At 32.7% G+C, this 23,807-nt stretch overlaps 2 protein-coding genes across 2 annotated transcripts; both read right to left on the bottom strand.

Moving 5' to 3' along the window:
- Positions 1 to 989: 989 nt before the first annotated feature.
- Positions 990 to 2,436, bottom strand: LOC127873511 (uncharacterized). Its single transcript, XM_052417393.1, has one exon. The coding sequence runs from the start codon at positions 1,867 to 1,869 to the stop codon at positions 1,165 to 1,167; it is 705 nt and encodes a 234-aa protein (XP_052273353.1). The 5' UTR covers positions 1,870 to 2,436; the 3' UTR covers positions 990 to 1,164.
- An 18,273-nt stretch (positions 2,437 to 20,709) lies between these two features.
- LOC127873286 (uncharacterized) lies at positions 20,710 to 23,587 on the bottom strand. The gene has a single exon (XM_052417067.1). The coding sequence runs from the start codon at positions 22,862 to 22,864 to the stop codon at positions 22,157 to 22,159; it is 708 nt and encodes a 235-aa protein (XP_052273027.1). The 5' UTR covers positions 22,865 to 23,587; the 3' UTR covers positions 20,710 to 22,156.
- Positions 23,588 to 23,807: the final 220 nt, after the last annotated feature.

Below are 23,807 nucleotides of genomic sequence, written 5' to 3'. Positions count from 1 at the left end.
TTATCCCTGCATGCATGATGAAACTGGTGCTAATTAAATTCCCCATTTATGCTTGGAAAGTCGTCGTAGTGGACCAGTTTATGGATATGAAAAACACATAACAGGGCTTGAACGGCACGTAAATCGCCTTGTTAATACATGATTTTTCCCGTTCAAGCCCTCAGTTTACCAAGTTTCTGCACCCCGCCAGAGGGCATTATAAATAGCGTTTATGCAATAATACAAGTAAAAATCGTAATTTTGGTCCTCAATAATATTTTTGATCATAAATGCCAAATATATTTTAATGTAATTTTAGAAATTACGCGTTTATAGGTCGAGGGAACATTTTCGTAGATTTGTGTTTTAAAATCAAAAGTTTTAACATTGTATATATATACGTTTTCTTGATGTTATATAACATCCTTTTACCTATCCGTTTGTTGTTTCAGACTATTGATTCCCTGATTTAAAATAAATCAGCAGTGAAGTCCCTTATTGTTTGAAAAGTATCGTTTGACAGTAACTGAATTATCGATTCAATTTATTTTCGCGCTGATGGTATTCATCCGTCCGCATACAGCATCGCGGATTATTCATAATTGTATAAAACACACACCTAAGTAAATATTTAATATTGCCAGGTATAACTGTAGTACCCGAACAATCGAAATTCATTTGGCTAATGTATTATATTACAATCAACCACTTTAATTGGATTTCTAATGGATCATGTGCAATTTGCATTTCAATTAGATCAATTCAATGTATGTACATGCTCTATGACTTGTGCATAGTGTTTACGGGATACAAATGTACTAATATTCAACGGATATATTTTTAATACACGATTTCAAATAAAGCAAGTTACTTTAATGTTTTATTTTAACAATTGTCAATTTATTATAGAACTACACTTTGTACTCGGTAAAATGTAGATAGATGAAAGTTACATTTTCGCACAATTGTCTGCATTTATAGCTTGTAAAAGAAAACATTTTAGCTTTGAAAAAGGTTTAAACGAATTTTATTTGGTTCCAAACAGTGTAAAATACTGTTCATTTAATAATTCAGTTAACAATGAAGAATAACCAGAAGAAATAAAAGTAAAAAGGAACATTACTGTTAATGGCATAATATAAATACATAAAATCAAACAACGAAAGTAAATTAAAACCACCATTATCAAACAGTTTTCGAGTCGTCATCTTCATTATGCGCGTTTAATCTTAACTTAACGTAAGAATCGTCCAGAGACTTAACGATCCCCTGACGTAAATTGACATAAGAATCGTCGATACCATTTAACGTAACGCTCCCTTTACGTAACGATTCCATTCTGAGCGAACGTAATGCCGTCGGCCCATTTCGCGTCGCACCGTCGCTGCCTTTCTTAACGGAAATCAGTACGTCCTTGTAAAACTTTGATTTAGTCGGCAAATGATGCGTGAGAAACCTATCACAGAAAGGCTTATCTAATTTATCATCCGCTAATCCACCCATGTCTAGAGGCTCCGTTGTGAACACGCAATCGTGCTTCTTGAAGCCTCGATTCCGTTTATTTATGATGGTCTTGACTTTATTCTCAAGCTGCGACAATGCCGAATAATTCGGCAGACGCCGGGAAATGTTTGTAAGATCCACTCGCAGCCGGTCCCTCTCTCTGACGTATCTCTGCTCGACAGCGCACCGGTGCTTGCTCAGCACCCTTTCCTGGACCCTCAGGCGCATGTCCAGTTGCGAGTTTAGTACTCGCGTCTTCTCGATTGTATCGGCGTCCAACTTGTTGAAGATGTCCGGCATACAGGCCATGTTCGTGGGAGGAGGGACGTCATTCCGACCCTCCGGGAGAAATCCCACACTGACTGACAACGTATTTCCGATTGCCATACGCTTTTTATATGTTCAACAAATGATAAAACGAATTCTATTAAGCACATTATTTATCAAAAACATATTGATACATAGGACGAATACACGCAATAATTTCTTTATCACCATTATAATTGCACGTTCAGTTATATTATTTTTTGTTAAGTCACACCCAATAGATTAGATATAATACAATCCAATCCAAAATTGAATTATACGTTACAAATAACATATTCCAGTTGAGCCATTCCCCGTTGACTGAACGGTATTAATAGAGATCCGTTATGTTAAGTATTCTTGGGGTTTGGATATTAATTTTTATTTAATTGATATTAATTTCCTTCCATTTCCAAAAAAATAAAACACTCACTGAATCCGTTACTAATAATTTCCCACATGCAGCTTTATCGTTCACCACATCCGTATTTAATACCAGGCAGTTAAACATTCGTATTGAACATGTGTACTAGGCATTTACATTTGTAGACACATTGGATTGCATTGGAATCAGAAACACGGATGAATTCACTTTCAATTTTCCACACGCAGCGACATTCACTAGAATACTTAAAGCTGACTTCTTTCAAAAGGACTGCAATGTCTCGACGATAACCGTATCGGGGTTTATATACATCCGATCAACGATGTTCAGACGCCGACCAATAAGGCCAAAAGAAATACACCTCACGGTTACCATCCGATTGGTTAATGTTGTAATTACCCACCTCCCGTACTCAAATCCTATGCATTATTTGTACAGATTTAAACATTTGACAATGATGTTATGTGATAGCTATTTATTGAAAATGAGGGGAAAAATCAATTCACACTGTTTACGTATATTTTTTTTATCTAAAATGTCCATGATCTCATTTTATGCTTTCGCCTGGATGGAGGAATCCAATATTTTCAATCATCTAATAATTTTGGTATTTCATCAGTCGAATATATTAACAAACAGAACGTTTGCATATTTTCAAGGCTTCACTCCATTAAATAGTGAATAGAAGAAGATACACAATCACAATAGAAAGATCAACAGAGTAATTCAGCACAACTCATACATCACATCGCTCCACAATTAACGTTGACAGCAATAATTCTTCGAGCAGAAGCTGTCTCATTTATCAAAAGAGATTCATAAATAGTGTAAAGGAAATACAAATATATTTTGATTGACCAATCCCTTTAAGTATGTACAAAAAGCGTCCCTAATCCTTGAAAGAGAAATATTGAACGTTTAATTAGATTCGAGTACCAACTTTATCCGAAAGTTTGTAGAGTAATTGACCGAAAGTAAAGAAATGGAAAGTATATACATCAATGCAGTGAACGTATTCTTTTAGCTTATGTCTCCTCATTGAAGTAAGTGCATTCTGCTTCAAGTAAAAAAGTAAAGGTTAAGTTGATACGCGGTCTTACCCATCGTTAACGATTACCTGATTATATCTGATTTAAAGCGCATTCCGAAATACATAAAGGGAAAACGTTATATAAATTTACGACATCGTTAAAGAACATAACAAAATATAGCGTTTATTAAAAAATGCACATAGTTCATTGTATTCGTTACAATAAATACACTAAAATAAAGATTCAGTGAATTACAAGCTTCTTGCATGTATCCTTTACTACCATTGAATATAATATACTTATTTAATTACCAAATATACCTTAGTATAAAGTACTTATTTAATTACCAAATATACCTAAGTATAAAGTACTTATTTAATTACCAAATATACCTAAGTATAAAGTGGTACAAATACTAAAACGAGCCTTTACAACGTGACACGTTGACACGGTCCCAGAAAAATTATTTCTTATGTCAACTTATAATCAAGCGAAGCATTTAAAAATAGTGTGTAAGTAAATTCAAATAACGTCTCGAAACAAAATGGTACATTACCTAACATCTTAGTAAAAGAAGTTTCGTTATTGTGAAACGACCTGAAATGAATGCAATCAGATTACTCACATTTTTACAAGGGAACTTGTAAGAACAGAACGCGGACTGTTTGTATGTTTATTGTGATGGTATTTATTACTGTAAAAGAATGTCATAAAATGGCTTGCGCGCTCTTTCTATATTGACAAATTGGTATATATATATATATATATATATATATATATATATATATATATATATATATATACCAATACATAGTGCCAGTTACGCGGTCTCTGTAGTTTTCAGACTGTACTTACGAGGTCAATATAAAAAACGGGGTCTATATACAACCCCGCAATCTAGGCTCCTTTAATTACTATGAGGGGGGTGTAGGGGAGGTAATGCAATCAAATCTCACAATAAGGTCTTAAATCGAAAACCACAATCAGGTCTGAAATTGAAATTGTATATACCTCGCAAATAAGTTCGCTATATATTTCCTTGTATAAGACGTTAAATAAATGACGTATTTATATACAATAATAATAGTAGGTACCCCTATATACCTTAATTCGTGTTTATATCGGATAAAAAAGGGTATGGAGATACATGTATTTAAAGTGGGAACCCCATAACCTATTTCTAAATCAGAGACCCCGTAACTGGCCATATGTGTGAATATATATATATATATATATATATATATATATATATATATATATATATATATATATATATATATATATATATATATATATATATATATATATATATGCACATATATATACACACACCAATATACACACACCAATATACACCAATATACACCAATAAGGACATTCATATAATCCGCCGACCGCTTTCCGATGTGGCCTCACCAAGTTGAACTCAACTTCAATTAGGAGGCAATCCTTATAGTCATCACTTCGTATTCCTTCATTAACCCATTTATGCTTAGCGTCTACAAAAAGGCCTTGGCAAACAGCGTAGACCCAGATGAGTCGCCGCATGGTGCGGCGTCTCATCAGGGTCTGCGCTATTTGCTTAATAGGAATTTCTGTAAGAGATATTATAAATATAGAAATAAATATACTAGACATCCCTAACTTAGGAAATAAATTGATCCAATTTAGAAGGATGGGAGAGTCCACAAGCCTTAAATGGGTTAAAGACAATTCACCCGTTGCCCCCATAGTGTGCTGTTTAGGTTTATTTTGATCGATGATGATGTAAGCGACAGGAATCGTCGGAAAGCAACTACAGTCAACAGCGAAAGTCGTAAAATTGTCATGGAGAATTATTAAGAGTAGCGTGTATTGACATTTATGTATTAGGACTTTAAAATAAATGTTTTCTTGCAATTAAATACTTACGTTGTTCAGTGTTGTTTTACTTCTGAGTGAGAAAAACATGTGATAACTGAACGATTTGACATATTCTTTTAAAAATCACTATGTGCAATAGATGTATTAGATAATAATCCGACGGCAAACACCTGTCATTTATTATCAATCCATTCAATATACCTGATCAATGGTTAATATTCACAAATGGTATTTGACAATTAAAATGCTCAACAAACATCTACTTTTTAATACCAACTGTACGTAGGTACAATACCCCAACTCTTTGATCTTGATTTGTTATCCCTTTTGATGAAGAAAGGCACATGCGTCATACTCTGGATTTTATCAAGATCGCTGTAATGAATACAATAGAATGTTAATAAATAAAAAAAATGATAGCCGATTATATAACAAAAGTAGAAAGCATAACTTTTGTAAATGAATTGACTCCATTCTTCATAATCTGCTAAAATTATTATGTGCAACATGATATCAAAATCAAGTGTACGATTTCACATTTACAGCTAATCGATGAAAGTTTTGATGAAACGTTGTTAAAAGCATTTGTTGCATAGTTAATGAATATGGTCATAGCCCGGTTATCTATGGACATCTTGCTTGGTTATCCTACCGCTTTTATTTCGAGAAATTGTTTTTCAATTTGTTTTCAATGTCTCACTGTATGTTATTTTCAAGTAAGAAATCTCTTACTACAAACTTGAACCATACTATTATTCTAAAATATTTACCGCGAAACATTTCGATTTTTTTAAACGTATGTTTAAATACATTTTGATTCCAAAGTAAGGAAAGCTCTAGTTCAGTTTAAAGGTTTGTTTAATTTCATTTGCATAAATATTTTTGCAATAATTTCTTATAGTGCATCAAAACACACGCCGTAAAATATCAGTACTCAAATTATGCCTTTAATATCATCGGGTTCAAAATTGGATTTGAATAGCTTTTAAATATTCGTTTACTGGTATTGTACACACATTCTTTCTAAATTGAAAAATGAAAATTAACAGTTTAAGTCACAGATCCGCAACACATAATTGAGATTAAGTATGTGATTATTTCCTGAAGCTATTGATTTAACTCTAAGAACGCGTTAACTTGAAATAAACGACATAGCAAGTGACTGTACACTTGATAAAGCGTTTGAGTAACCATAGAAGCTTGGAATTTGATATTCCTTTGTGTATTCCTTAAAAAAAAACATGCGATAAATACACATTGTTACACAACTATAGAAAAAAACCTCTGTTACTGTCAATGCCATAGCATAGACATCTGCTTAAACATGTATGTTTGTCATTAATGACAATGTGCTTATTCGGATGAGCGGTGTGTTTCTGTAAAGCTTGGACCTTGAAGTAGTAAAATAAATTCTAATATATCACGCATCCGTGACATCGAACCTCAACCGGAATTTAAAGGGAATTAAAAAGGGCATGCTTAGCGATGTTTGCAATCATAAACATAATAGACAATACGGTTTTTAGCGTTTATTATGAAGGCAAACTATTATTTGCCTTAAATGGGACCTTTCGATGAATTTATATAGAGAGGGCATTGTCCATTTCTTCCAAATGTTCTTTTTAAAGGAACCATTATAAAGCTTGTTTGCATGGCATTGCCACTTGTACAATGTAATTTACTTTTTCTATTATAACTTTTTTTATTTGATGTTAAAACTCCAAATGTTGTGCGTTATCATTCAATCGAACATAAAACAAACAATTCTGTCGATCAATCAGTGCTTACCTGGTATATTCTTTACCAACCGCAGACTGGAACTGACATCAAAGTACACTCGGAATACATTTTGAGAACGAGGCCTCAGCATGAATGGGTGAGACGTGATACACTCGAAATCGCTAAATTAGCACGACCAAATACTGACAGCTTCATAAAAATTATTGAGGATCTACATAAAAAGGCGTGACAAAATGATCTGTACATATAACCATAAGATGCTTTTTATTTTTATTTATCAGATGCGATGTCATAAGTTGAAATATGTTTTCTACCGAATTATTTTAAGTAAATTCTGTTTCATTACTTCAGTGAAGAACACCATTAGTCACAGTCATTTAGTTAACGCCACTTAATCGTATGATGTTTGCTTTAAAATACTAATCTTTATTTAAAAAATACCATATTTTATAGCATTTTAAGATTACGAGTACAACAGTTTGTTTTTAGCGTGGTTATGTAAGGGCGATAGAAGTTCTTCCGTTGTTTAGCTACATCAAAAGAAAGCTGTAATAATGTTTTATTTTTAACGCGTGTATACAACTGTCAAAATTTTAATAAAATAAACATTTATTTATTTGATATTTTTGATATTGTATAGAAGCAGATTTAGAAACACAATGACCAAACAATCGTTTCGTGTTATCGCAGATTAACGTTTATATTCATTGAAGATACACATAACAATAGAAAGATACGCGAAACATTTCGGCAAACTTAACTGCCCTGATTATTATTTTTAAAGCGGGACTGCACGATTTTGTCAAATATTTATGAATTTATATAAACTGTGTAAAAAACTTATTATACATATATTTCAAAATAAATTAAAATAAAAGTTAAGAAGAACATGTGTCGAAAAATGCAAAATAAGCCAGATGTTTTATTCTGAAATCGAAAATGTCTGTACAGTCGAATTCGCCAGCATGTATATCATGCATGTACGATGTGAATCTAAATTTAGTTTTACGGGTCTTTTTAATTTCCTGCAACTATATCTATTCATACGACACACGAACACTAACTCCGATGCTAATAAAAAGACGAATGCTTCGGTTATTGTAGGAAAATATGTACAAAATATCTTCGTCACAATCGGCTCGGGGCGCTAATTTGTCTTTGCTGCATTTTATGAACTTCGTCTTCAATGTATAATTTTTCTTGCATATTTTGTGTTATTGTTACATATTTTTATCAATATATTACAATTTAAAACATATAAAAATCGTGCAGTCCCGCTTTAAGAAATTATTTAAGACGGGAAGATGCCTTGTTTATCATACGAGATTCGTAAATATTGTCAGGGAATTCAGATATATTTTGATGAGCGAATTCCTTTAAGTATATACCGAAGCTTATCTTATCTTTGAAAGTAAAGTATTGAATACTTAATTTGATTCGAGTGCCCTCTTTATTTGATAGTTTGTAGAATAATTGACGCGACAGGAAACATTTCAATCAATACAATTACTTTTTGCTTATATAATTCGTCTTCGATGTTATTTGAGTTCAAACTTAAACCAAATAATTCTTTATTTTATTAAAACAATCAATCAAATTGAAATGAGTTATGAGATGGCAAATGCCTGAGTGTAAATGTTTTTAATAAATAAATGTGTTGATTTATTCAAATAAACAACACTATACATTCTAACTTTTTAAGAAAGCATTTATCATGTTCAAAAAAGACAATTACTTTTTTAATGCATTTAAGTTGAACAAACACATGTGACCGTATATTTTGACAATGCAATACACAGGCTTTTGTGAAAATGCATTCTATTCGCAGTTACATTCAAACATAAAAAACGTGTCAAACGTTGCAAAATCCCATATGTCCATGTTTTGGGGGTTTACAAGTAATATTTGTATAGCAAATTGAAATATTTATGTGGTTTAATGCTTCTTCTAGGTTACACAAGTTGATATTCGTTTTGTAAAATATGTATTTACATGGTATATACTGATGAATATTTAAAAAAAACTTTTTGTTATTGGAAAATGCAACGTTTAAGTGGTAAAAACATTTTGTATGCAGCATTTTCATTTCTTTGTGGTAAAATTTTGATATGCGGGTTCTATGGTTCGTATTATATAATATATTTTTAACAATTTTTAACTATTTTGGTTGCTGTGTTTCAGTGATGCGCTATCATTACAAGCTCGAGAACGCGACATCTGAATTCGTAAGATCACAATCGTCGAGTAATAATGAGATTCAAAATCATATAATCTAATAACACGATCTCGCGTTCTTATCAGTGCACTCGCATCGTGTTTTCATTATTATCAATTCGCACCAAAGTTTGCGCTTGCGAACATCAACATAATAACATTTCCAAGGAAAAAATATGTTTGTATTAAATAAGAATGATTTAAAAATAATAAATAATCATTATGATATGCAATGAGAAATTTCAACTATTATTGTTCCCATATTACTTGTCCGGGCAAGCTTGCACCGTCTTTTTGAACTGCCGAAAACACAAATAGGGGAGGGGGGGGGGGGGGGCACGAAATTAAAGTATAAGATTGCGGTATTATTTTTTTTGATCTTGCAAATTAATGTAACAAATTCGTGATTTAGCTCCTTCGCGTTGTATCGTATTCTTACACTTTTACTGCAGGTTTTGAAATTGCGAAACTAAGAGTTCCCTGACAAAACACAATGACATATCAATCTATAGATTTTGTCACATGATTTATTGACAAAACGCCTTGTTCTCCACAAAAATACCTAACATAAAAAGGAATTTTTATACGCATATTCATTAACATACTCATAATTGTTGAGCATAAACATATTTCTAAAGAAAATTTAATATATGTTAGTATATATAAGTGTAATATACATTACAAAATATAATTTAAATCCTAATTATATACATATGAATTTTTTTCAACGTATATAAGATTGTATCATATAAACCTGACTTTATAGAAGATATGCCTACTGTATAATAATGTTACATAAATATCGAAACATCGAATTTTGTATCGTATGACATACCTTAGATTTACTCTCTCTAAACTGCAACATTTAAACATCGTCGTTTATTTTTTATACAAATTCATTCACTTGTCATAAACTCAGAACTTAAGTCAAGAATGTCAAACAGCAAGTTACTTTATTGAACGAAATAATACACTCTTGGAGAATTAATATAAAAAAGAGAGACAACGACAGCATGCCGGAACAAGCAAGTATGTGCTGCAGACGCCCGTTGGCGATCCGTCGATGACTTTTCTTTCAGTATCGTCTCTTTAAATAAAAAATGCCTCAGTGCCTTATAGTCTTCCATTATATGTAATCGTTCAATCAATGTTATTTCAATATGAAATACAATAACAAGATGGTAGAACATGTGTATTGCGTCAATTTAATCCACGTTGGTACATGCGCTTTTGTTAGTGCATTTTATTTTATGTATAAGTGTTTATTATGCATATTTTATCAAACCAAAACAAATAGCCTGCTATAATGGGTTTGTTCACCAAACTCCAGATCTAATTAATGCTAGTTGACACACTATTGCATACATAACGAACGCAATTCCTTCTTATGAGATCCAAATGTAATTGAAATAAGCCTTATGCGAAAATCATTTAGTGTTTCTATGATTTTTATTTCTATACAATATTTATCACTTTTGAACAAGTATAATTTCCATAACACATATAATTATTTATAGGGATACATCGACTTATTATTACTATTCTTACCATTATATCAAACATTCTTTCTGTAAATATATGCTGATTTCATATTTACCGTATTGCGAATTAAAGACCATAAAATCTCAAAGCATCTATTTAAACTGCTAAGTGATTTACATTGCTTACATGACTTCCCCCTACACCAAAATGTACCACACTTGAACCGGAAACATGATATGCATTTTGTAACATGTATATTATATGTCCCCCATGTTGTATATGTAAACCTGGGAGAAATAACGTACTGTTCTGTTCTGTTCTGTTTTGTTCTGACTGTTTTTCTTTTGAATCAAGAGATGCCTTTGTAATTATAATGTGTTTAGCCTAAGGGATGATGGCTCATTCTTATTATGTAGTTTGGAGGACTCAAATTGTCCAAACATTTTATTGGCTTCATAAATTTGAACTTATCACGTTTGAAACGTTAAACGTTTTTTAATTATATCCTTCTTGATATTTAACGTAACGTCTCTCAATATTAAGGTCAACAACACTTAAAGATTTCCTTTACAAATTGAGTGTAAAAGCAACATATGTCGCACAAATGACACGCCAAAATTTACGCATAGAGACATATTGTTCAAAGAGCATTTCAAGCTGGATTGATTTAAACAATAACGAGGTTGGTCATCTAGAATTTAAGAAAGAACTGGTTACGAACAATATTTTACAATTTTAATATTTTACCGGCTACTCTCCAGTTGAAGGTATGTCTGGCAAAATCAAGCTCGCATCATATACATGTATATCGAATCTTCAACTGAAACAATTATTTTGTGTACACAGCGTTGCTTTTCCTACAACAAGTACAACGCCTTATCGAAGAAAGAGTACATACAGTACAGTGCCTATACCGACTTTAAATGTGTTCAAACTCATGGCGTTGATGTAAACCATTATACAAATTATATTAATATGTGTGTCTAATTGTATCCAAAGACACATAGACCATACTGTGATTATGTAGGTCAAGTTTGATTGCTAAATGCGACTATGGGTAATTCACACAGATTTTTAATAAGCCTTCATAGTACTTCCTGAGGGCTAAAGTTCTCTTGTAGAAAGGTGCAGTTTTGTCAAATACTAAACTACTGAAGCTATACTTATCCGAATAATATAATAGTATATACATATCTATCAATAATGTACATAATAGAATATTCATTTATTATTTACCAAAGACTTCCATTTTTATTATTTATTGATATTAAAAAATGCGGATAATACCCGTAATTGTTTTGTATGCAATTTCTATTTTTATCCTCAATATTATGAAAGGGCTCATAAAAGAAGAAATTTCAACACAAAGCCATTGATTTTATTTTTATTCCTAGATCGCGGATTTGCGTCATTATGTTTGATATAGCAGTTTGCTTTGGTTACCCTTAATCTCTCGATGAGGCGAGGACATGTGCGGGAAACAAACACATGGTATATTCATTATAGCAAAAGACTGACTTTTCTTTTTTTTATTGCGCACAACAGTTATACAGTTTTGAGTGTATACTTTTATGTACAAATGAAAAAATTGGTATAATTTATATTGATAATCACTTGTGTTATTTAAATATTTATAGACCACGGTCAAACCATTTTTTTAGTATTTTATATATTATTTGATATGAACGAGATTTTAAATAAAGATCATGTACGATTAAACTTGATGCTGGTAAATTTTGTGTTAACATATGTAAGTATGTCCGTACGTCTGCATGTGTCATGTGTCACATTAAGTATGCGAGATCTGGATCTACGTAACATGACAGCTTGCTTGTTTGTCAGTCTTTCTTTACATATTCCTTCTTCCAATTATTGAGCTTAAACGTAAATATCGAACTTATATATATAACAATATAAGCTAATATGCTATACTACAACTTAATTGATTTCTTTTGAGTACCAATCCATTAAAGCGAATACACAAGGGTATACTTCACGTATACATACGTAAAACTAGTTCCATAAAATGCAAATAAGCGCAACTGATTGTTCAGAAAAGGTCTTTGATGATGGCATAAAGCCATTGATTCGGATCATAATGCCGGTAATTCCGGACATCGGTAACACGCCAACGTGATTGTAAACCATAAAAGCGCATGATATATCAAAGAAAAGACTTTGTGATTGTCTTGTGTAATATGAAACCGAATGAAACCAAACACATTAATTAAGTTAATTAAAAGCCGAACCCTTTGACACAACATTTATACCAACATCTTTTAATATTTCAATGAAATATATTTTTGTTTTGCGAAATGTATTTGATTTGATCACTCGTGGCAATCCGTTTATGTCAACATGTAAACCTTTCATCGCCCAAGACACTGAAATTAAATATACATCTGAACATGTATTATGAAAACGGGGCCATATTGTGTATGATTAAGACCAATACCCTCCAAATTATTCATTTGTAATCAATTCGAATATACAAATGTGTGCAGATGAGTCGATTATATAATTTGAGGAAATATTGAACATTGAGGATAAGACTGCTGATGCCATGTGTAATACATAACAAATTGATATTTGCTTTATTATCAATGCACTATGTAATATTTGGATTCTATTTAAAATATTTAAATTTATAGCTACGTTAATAACTGAAAAAAAAACCTGTTTAAATGCAGTTACGACCAATAAACAACAAACGTTCAATCGCTCATGCACCTTAAAGATAGAAATAGAAATTGAACAAAGTTTATGGTGTCAAAGAGCACATAGATTTCAAGCCATTTTCTCTAACATACCTTTTAAAAGAACGGACATTATGTTTTGTGTTTAAGTTTTGTATTTGAACAAGCAATCTACGAGCTTACAACAAACATGTATTTATACTTAATGCACAAAACATGTTTTATAATTATGAAAAGTGATACGATAAATTCAATAAAAAGTTTATTGAAATATAAAAATAAATCTTTGTGTTTAGCAGTGACCGCCAACGCGAACGAATTGCATTACATAATATATGTAGGTGGTAAAAGATAATTACTTAAATTACAAATGCATGCGGTTTTTTTTCACCTTAAAACTTATTCGATATTAAATAGTCTGCAGTGACATTATGCTCGACTTAATTTCTAAAATTTAAGCATAATACATAATTAATGATAATTGCAGCCGGTGAATACCTTACACCCACACCACTCTTATTGCATTATGGTTAAGCATACCCTTTTTAATATATATCCAATAAATTCCACCATCCTCTGATATACTGCAATGTGTGTAGGTTAAATTTAATAGTTTAATGACAACAACTTTGAGTTCAACAATCAAATAGCATTCATCAAAATGGTACCTTCACCTTTTCAAATAAGTTGATGGTACATTTTTAATGCTGTCATATTTCAATCTGCACTGGCTCTCATCAGTAGTGCTATAATTGTATGTGTATGACACATATTTACGATCGATCTTTCTTGCACCTAGTTATTTAGACAATATGTTGTGGATGCATCGATAACTTAATTGTTTAATATCTTTTATAAATTGACAATTTTTCTTTGAATAATAATTGATCTTTTGCTAGATCTACACGTTTTTATTATAGTAAGCGTGGTATCATAATGGTTGGTATCATCTGTGTTACAACATATACATACTGTCACCCTATTGCTGCTTGCCAAAAGTTCATGATATTAAGATTCTACCAAACAATTAAAAAACTTAATTCTTTAGAAAGAACACATTCCATCAATTAACGCCAATATTACGTCTTTTGCTTTGATATCGTCATAACTTTATCCGGAAGGCAAAAGGTTTGTTTTAAAATATGTTTTGAAGCTGTAAAATCACAGTCAGAATGTTGTTTTAAATCGCATATTTTTCTGAAAATAATGCTTTTGTTACAAAACGTATGCTGATGCCTGTTAATGAAAACAGGCTGAATAAACACGTGAGCAGCGTTCATTAAAATATATTCATATAATGAATAATTGTAATTTTTGATTCTTTGTCTACAGAGTTACTTTGAAGTAAGTTGACATTGTCTTAATTCATACATAGTACTGGTTGCACAGACCTGTGTATGTAATTTTTTTAGAAAAAAATAACAAAAAACAAAAAGGTTGTTTTGAATGTGATGTGATGAAAGTAATGTTAAAAAATTAAACTTTAAAACATTGCACATTTATACATGTGCTTCTGTTGTTTGCAAATGTCTGGTATACCGACGCAAGTTGCCTCGACGCAAGTATACTTTGTGAAATACTTAATGAACCCTGATAATACAGGCAGCAGCCATTCAACCTGCACCAGCCATAACATGTAATGGGATTCATATTTTTCATAACAGTCGGCGATGTTTCCTGAAACAAGTGGTAATTTAATGGGATATCGTATTTGTTACCGTATGATAAATGATAAGGTGTGTTGAACCATACTCTGGGTTCGCTGAAAGGTTTAATGATACAAATGATATTTGTTGGCGCGCATATGATCTTTTCACACGTCTGTTTAAAAAATATCGCACATAACATTATAGTAAGGTCTGAAGTCTATCTTGACACTGAATGACGAGGCATTTGTTAATTTGTTAATACATTTAGAAAGGTTAAATTGTTTTCAAACAAATACATGCGTTTCTTGAAGAGATATTCGTCTTAAATAGAACAGATAAACACTATTCCTAGATTAATGTTAATTTATGATTCGATTTAAATAAAAACCTTACGATATGGTAATTCCCAATTGTATTACTATTTATTTGTTGCACGTTGAATTACGTTGTTATGCTATACATATATAGATTTTGAAGTACTGAATACGGTAAAAACATGAAGTTTTGCAAAAAGTGTAGATGTGATATGCACAGCATGCTTATCTTAAATGTTCAGACAACCGGAAATACGAAATCGTTAATAAAAACTGATGCGAAAATGTGAAAGAACTATTGCATGAACCATTAGATCTTAAATGTATGTCATGTTAATAGACACACCATTGTTTTCGTACGCAAAGCGACAAATAAATTAAAATATAAAATACTTATGGCAAAAGTAGGATATTGAAACAATAAAGTTCGTGATATATTCTCTGGATAATCTTATAAAACCGCTTGAATTAGCGACAGTTGCACGAATGACAGTTATTTTAAAAACCTCTGCTGATTTCTTTTGTAAGATTTAACAACTATTGTATTTCAGCGAGTTACAATGGCACGAAACGGTACATGAATTCAATTTACGCAGCACTATTTTAAGTGTCTTGCTGATGTACAGTTCTTAAAGGGGCCGTCCTACAGATTTTCGCATGTACTAAAGCTTGTCATTAACTGCTTAAAATGCTTTATATTGATAAATTTAAACATTGTTACTAAAAATCTCCAGTAAAAGAAATAAGAATACAATTTAAAAAAAGAAGAAAAAAAACGTTAACCTCCACAGGGCTCGAACCACATGGAAGCTTGGAGTAAAATGTCTCCCGACTTTACCACTCGACCATCCACGCTCACGTCAAATGCGGAGGTATTTTTAGCTATATCAGCAATCCTCGTAGTTTCCCAAAATATCGATTCGCGTCGAACGACGCTTTAATCTGTTGGACAGTCCCTTTAAACAAACAAAGACGTTGATAAGTTCAATCTGTTTTGGCTTGGTGTTGCATCAATCATAACAACTAAACTTTTCTATTTGAAAACACACCACCAGCCACCAAGTAGGATGCCATGCATTTCACTTTTGTTAAACTGTATTCAATACCTAAATTGTTCAATAATAGATTTTAGTATACATCAACCTAAGTAGCGTCAATTAAAAGCATATGTTCCTCACTGCACATTATGTTGGTAACTTAATCAACGTACAGTAGTTTAAACAACGAAATCATTAGGAACAATAGCTAATGGAAACATGATTATTTTATATACAATATGAGTTTGAATTCACACATCGTATCATGACAACTGTAAATAAGATTACAAATCAATTTATAGCTCTAGTATTCTATCAAAGTCTTTAAGAATCCTTATAAACATGACAGCATATCATATTTCAGTTAAACATTCATCGAATTGTAAGTGCTAGTTAGTTATTAATTTTTAACAGAAATGTTGCTTGGCGTGCCCGAGAAATATTATCCCTAAATAGCAGACCTGAAAATTCCAGTCAGATGAAAGACCATTATTCAGGAACGCAGTTATAGAAGATGTAATGGATCTAAAGAAAATGGTGAAATATAAAGGTGCATACAAGTATGCTTGACAGAACAAAACGAATATAGTTGCATCAACCACCATTCGTACTAGTATCATTGAATTACCTTTTTACAGAAACATAAAATTCCACGTTATTAATACATGTACTATGATGTAGCTTGTATTGCACTTTGGTTCAAATAAAAGACAAATATGTGTTGATGCCCTTTTTTCTTTCAAATCTTATCACTACACTAATACTTGCATGCAAATAAACGGCGTTTAAGTTCGGTTTGCAGGAATGTAGACGCATGTATCTCCCATTTCATATAATATACATTTACTCTCTGTGGGAATTTTGTCCTCTCCCCACTGTGCGTTCACCCATGAAGGCGGATGCAACATTTATTATGTCCAATCGAAATCAAGAATTTAATCCTACATGTGGGCCCCTTATTTTTACTAACTTCGTGAGTTTAAATATTTTAATATAAATATATTAATTGTGAACAAATGTATTATAAGTTGTGTGTCAAATCATCGTAAACGTTATTTAATTTCATATCTTTTAATATTACATGTTTGTTCCGTTTGTAAAATGGCTATTATTGCCTCTGTACAGGCCTTTCCGTCACGTGACTTTATTCGTCAACGTCAGCAATAAAATAAACACACCCATGTACTTTGTTACGCATGAGCCCCCACCACACACTCACTATTAACATGTAATAAACACATTTTTACTTGAAATAAATACCCATGAAGCTGAAACGCAAATAAATACAAACCACGAGTAAATTATGAATGTGGACAGTTTCAATAAATCCGTCTACTTTCGATCGGATGTTGTACTCATGAAATCGTTTTTCTGTTACAGAGCATAACTTGCAGTTCAATGAACGCCCATCGTAGGCCAGACATTTCGCGGTTACATTGATTGTATAAGCAGCTCATTTGCAACCGGATAATATCCGTCTTCCTGATTAAAGCTTAAAGATTAATTTAGGCTGTAATAACAATACATAGTGTTAAAACATGCGCGTGTAATATGCGCATTTTAATCTACACTTGGTGATGACACACTTTCAAAAAGTGTGAATATGTTCAGAAGATATTTTATTTTCAAGAAAATTGCCCGGAAACTCTTATCATGAAGTTTGTTGGCTTCACGTCAACCTTCAATGCACTTTATATTTGGTCGGTCAGTGTTAAAATATCTTGCATTGTACATACAATTTTAAGCAGCCGTATCCTTTGTATAATTGTTCGAGATGCGAGCATTCTTATATACTTCAATGACACCGGTAGGACGTACCTTAGCTTAATAACAACTAGCAGTATAAGCATTTAAGAATTAGAATAAAAAAGAACCTCATGTAAACAAATTTCGGGGCAGGGCATATTTAATGTGTTGGCATATTTGAACATACAGCATCATATTTCACCACTATAACAATATAACATAGGTTAAAATAAGACAATTGTATAATTAGGAGGGCTTATGGTCTGAAATAAGATTAACAGGCAGAACTAGCAACTCAAGTTAATGCGAAATAGAAATAAAAATTAAATAAAAAATGTGATTCTTATCATGTTATTTTACTCGATTTTTAAGAGTTATTTATATTTTTTTAAGATTTATAAATAAAATGTGTACGTGTTATCTAAACGGCGCCAATAATTGTTTGATAAAATGTATGTAAACAACACGATAGTTTGACAAATAAAAGAATTGTCAACATTACCGTTCAGTTCACTTAGTTTCGTTTTAGTTAAACAATATTACCCATGCGCGTTCGTTATATTCTCCCATCTCTGAAATGCAGTTTAATAAGGACTGTGTTGGTGGAGTGTAAAATACGGATTCATTTTTCTTTATTTTTGTCTTCATTTTAATAGTGATGACGAAGCACGAAAAGAGTTAACAGCGTAGTATTAGATTGAAGATTTAATGTTTTCTTCACATCAATGCTATATTTGTTGTCAGATAGAGTTGATATCGAAAGGCCCATATTTATGTGCATGTATGGCTGTCATCTAAATTCATTTGATTGCAATTGATTTCTATGCAATCGTTCAGGTTTTCAATATAAATTCTCCAATAATAAATTAAAGTTTGCGTTCTTTTCAACTTTAATCGCATACATTACAGAAACAATTAGCGAATCCTTTCATTATCACAAACGGTTTTGATTACTTCCTTCGGCTACAAATGGCCACGATCACTTACTTACATGTAAATTCAAGCCATTAATTAAGATGAAAGTATTTCCTGAGTCAATAATTGTATTAAGTCGTATCAATTGACACGTATTTCATCTAATAGGTTTTGTAAATTAAAGTAATCAATTAAAACAATAAAACTTTATTGTAAGTCAACACATCCCTGCAGTTGTATCAAATCTATAGCACGCATTGCGTTTATTATGTTATACATTATTAAAGTGAACCAACCTGAACTATACTTTTTTTAAGACGGAACTCTTGTGTGCAAAGCGTTTGAGCATGAGTGGGTCCTATTAACCAATTTATGCCTAGTGGACTCTCTCATCCTTCTAAATTGGATCAATTTATTAAAATAAATAGGGATATCTAGTATATTTATTTCTATATTTAGAATATTTCTTACAGAAATTTCTTTAAGCAAACAGTGCAGACCCTGATGAGACGCCGCATTATGCGGCGTCTCATCTGGGTCTACACTGTTTGCCAAGGCCTTTTTTTTCTAGACGCTAGACATAAATGGGTTAAATATTAAGTAAGTATTGTTTGAACAATTTCGAATATGACTAATATGGCTTGCTTTGTCTTAACCGAAGACATTCATTTTGATAATTGTGTTGATATTTAAAAGGAAAGTTATCAATCACACTTGCTTTCAGCGTACACCCTGTGCGATAACTAATATGTTCGGTCTTGATTTTAAGAAACACTTATATTAAGATTTTTATACAGTACGTTGCATTGAAATAGAACCCACTGATAATGTTAAGTCGATTGCAGATTCAATGGTAGCAATTATGTGTGTTACTTATATTCGTTTATGAATCGAATCAATTCTTTTTTGTTGCATGTAAAATCAACTACAGATGTTCTCATTAGCATTTCCACTGTTTTTTTTATACTGATTTTCGATTTATGATTATAATTTCATTAACAATAATTTTAATACTTGGTCCTCATCGGGAAATTAAGTCTGATTTTTTTATTTATTAATATTCCATGTTTACAAATATTGCATTACAGTTAATTAAAGCTTATAATATCAAATATAAACAATTTAATATAACGATATACTGGTTTGGTGGTTAATCGCAAGAAAAGCGCAAAACGTAATAAGGTACATTTTCTTGCAATCCCCATGCGGACATGTCCCGTGCTTTAATAATCGTTTTATATGGTTATACTGACTATAATTAAAACAACATCAGTACGTATTTTATATAATAACACACGTCTAATTGTTGTCTTGCACAGTTTCTAGTAAATAACTTAAGAAGTGCAAACAAATACATGTCTCTGTTGATACGTAAAGTGTAATATTTTTACACTACCCGCCATGCTTGTACAGTCAAATACTGCCACTAGAACAATTATGTTTCAATTATGATCGGCAGAGAGACTGTCATCGATCTTAAATGAGTTCTGAGAAAGCTGGGCAGAATGCATGTGCGTAAAGTGTCTTTCCGCTTTTATGACATTTTAGTTTCAAGGAAGTCCCTCCTTACCGAAAATCAAGTATAGGCGGAAAGTGTCGTCCCTGATTACTGCACTGCACAGGCTAATCTGGGATGCCACTTTACGCACATGCATTAAGCCCAGTTTTATCAGAACAAGGCTCAAATACATGCACGCCGGCGAGACAGCCGATGCATTCGCTGTATTGCCTACATGTCACGTGATCTCAACTTGAACAAGCTGTTCAACACAGAGAAGAAGCTGGAGAACTCGAAAAACTTGCTATGGCGTGGGGAATTGAACCCAAGGAAAGCAATATAACAAGGCTGGGCGAATTTATCGTTTATTTCAAATCAGAGATCAGTACTCCTTATCTGATCTGTTACGACATCCCAACAGATTTTGGGTTAATTTTAATTTTTAAAGCACGCAATGCTTATAACGTCATTTAAAAACGTTTATGATCATACACATCAGAAATAATTTACAATCTTCTTCGTAGATTCTATTAACGTTCTTCACGTTTTTTTCAAATGTTGAGTGCATTGTTTTGGAATCATAATTGTTTTATCATATGTCTTTAAACTTTTTGAAGCTATAAAAGTGCTATGTAAATATTTGTGTTTTATTTAATGTATTCGTACAAATATACGCTATGATATTAAAACGCTTTGCTTCAATGGGGCGGTTTCTGCATTCTGGAATGCATTCGCGTGTGATCGTCTGCAACAGTCTTGAGGATCCATCATGCACAAGCTCTAAGCATTTTTAGATATTCAAATATCCTTTTTATATGCTTCTTTTTTTTACATCGACGCCATTTCTTTAAACGAAACAATATCATGAAAACGGAAAGTGTAGTCGCTGATTAGCCTGTGTGGACAACACAGGCTAATCTGGGACGGCACTTTACGCACATGCATTAAATCCTCTTTATTACAGAGCAAGACCCATATTCAATATATAAAAGCATCGTGTATATGACCTCTGATCCAATGTGTGTACATTTTGGATATCCATTTTCTTGACGTATTATCCTAGTTATTTTCCAAAGCCGTTTGTTGTTTCAGATTGATGATTCCCTGATTAAAATTCAACTGCGAAGTCCCTTAGGTTTGAAAAGCAGCGTTTTATCGATTCAATTCGTTTTCATGCTGATGGAATTCATCCGTCCGCAAACAGGATCATGGATAATTCATAATTGTATAAAACACACAAGTCAATATTGATAATTGCATCGTATATCTGTCCCAAGCGATAACTCGAAACACAATTTATTTCGGTGATGATTTATAACAAAAACAACCACTTTAATTGAATTTGTATTTTATCGTGTGCGAATTAGACCGCGAAGTCAATTTATTAAATGTCAATGCTCTACGGTGTGTGCAGAGTGTTTGCGGGATACCAATTTTAAACGGACAAAGTCTTGAATACACGATTTCAAATCAAGCAAGCCCCTTAAATGTTTATTTCATACAACGTTAACTATGCTATAGAACTAAAACACGTATTTGATCAAATTAAGACAGATTAAAATCACACTTTCGTACACATTTCTGCATAAATTGCGCGCTGAAACAAAACAGTTGGTGCTTTGAAAAAGGTTTTAGCGAATTTAATTCGATTCTAAACTTTATAAAAATACTGTTAATTTTATGTTGACAGCTTACAACGAAGAATAAGTTACAGAAGATGAAATGTAGAAAACGGTTTGCTGTAAATAAAACAAATACAAAAACACAAACAGCAAAATAAAAAATAAAACCACCACTATCAAACAGTTTTCGTGTCGTCATCTTCATTATTCACGTGTAATTTTAACTTGACGTAAGAATCGTCCAAAGACTTTAACATAACGTTCCTCCGACGTAACTTGACGTCAAAATCGTATAGAGCTTTTAAAATAACGTTCCCCTGACGTAACGATTCCTTTCTGTGCGAACGTAACGCCGGCCCCTGACGCGTTGCTCCGTCGTAGCCTTTCTTAACGGAAGGCAGTGCGTCCTTGTAAAACTTGGATTTAGTCGGTAAATGATGCGTAAGAAACCTATCACAGAAAGGCTTATCAGTCTTCTCATCCGCTAATCCACCCATGTCCAGGGGCTCCGTTGTGAAAACACAATCGTGCTTCTTGAAACCTAGATTCCGTTTATTTATGATGCTCTTAACTTTATTCTCAAGCTGCGACAATGACGAATAATTCGGCAGACGCCGCGCTATGTTTGTAAGATCCACTCGCAGCCGGTCCCTCTCTCTGACGTATCTCTGCTCGACAGCGCACCGGTGCTTGCTCAGCACCCTTTCCTGGACCCTCAGGCGCATTTCCAGTTGCGAGTTGAGTACTCGCGTCTTCTCGATTGTATCGGCGTCCAACTTGTTGAAGATGTCCGGCATACAGGCCATGTTTGTGGGCGGAGGAACGTCATTCCGACCCTCCGGGAGGAAACCCACACTGACGGACAACGTATTTCCGATTGCCATACGCTTTTTATAATTGTTCAACCAATGTTCAAACAAATTCGATTGAACGCATTCTTGCTGTGAGGAATATTTCTTAATTCAGAAGACAGCCCGTGATAATCTATAAGTAAACATTTTCATCGCGCGTTCAGTCAAATTAGTTATGGGGTTTTAAGTCATGGCGATTTGTTTTATAATACACGTACAATCCAAAATTAAAGTATACGTCACAAATTACAGATTCCTTGTAAATCAATCCTTGGTTGCTGCACGGTGTTAATAAGAAATCCGGTATGTTAAGTCATGTTTTTTTTTATATTTTAATTTACATAAAATGCACATTAATTTCAATCCATTTCTTAAAAGTAATACACTCACTGATTTCGTGACTAATACTATCCTACATGCAGCTACATCGTCCACCACATCCGTATTAAATACCAAGCAGTTAAACATTTGTATTGAACATCTACTAGCCATTTACATTTCACGTGTCTACACTGGATAACATTAGCATCACAAACACGGATGCATTCACTTTTAATTTTCCTCACGCAGCGACATTCACTAGAATACTTAAAGCTGACTTCTTTCAAAAGGACTGCAATGTCTCTGTGATAACCGTATCGGGCTTTATATACTTCCGATCGACGATGTTCAGACGCCGACCAATAAGGCCAAAAGAAATACACCCAACGGTTACCATCCGACTGGTAAATGAAGAAAAAACACACCTTCAGTATTCCATTCCAGTGAATTATTTGTACATAGTATTTAAAATCGGCACAGACATAAAACGATAATTAATTTATTGATTAGTAAAACAAATATCAAATCACGACAATAACGTATATTTCTACCTGAAGTTTAAATGATCCTAATTTCCGCTAAGCGCCTTGATAGAGCAATCAAATATTTTTCTACCTATTTGTAATAATTTTGGTCATTCAACTATATTAACAAA

Source organism: Dreissena polymorpha, chromosome 3 (genome assembly GCF_020536995.1).
Source record: "Dreissena polymorpha isolate Duluth1 chromosome 3, UMN_Dpol_1.0, whole genome shotgun sequence".
NCBI classification, from domain to species: domain Eukaryota; kingdom Metazoa; phylum Mollusca; class Bivalvia; order Myida; family Dreissenidae; genus Dreissena; species Dreissena polymorpha.
This window is presented reverse-complemented; position numbering and strand designations above follow the sequence as displayed.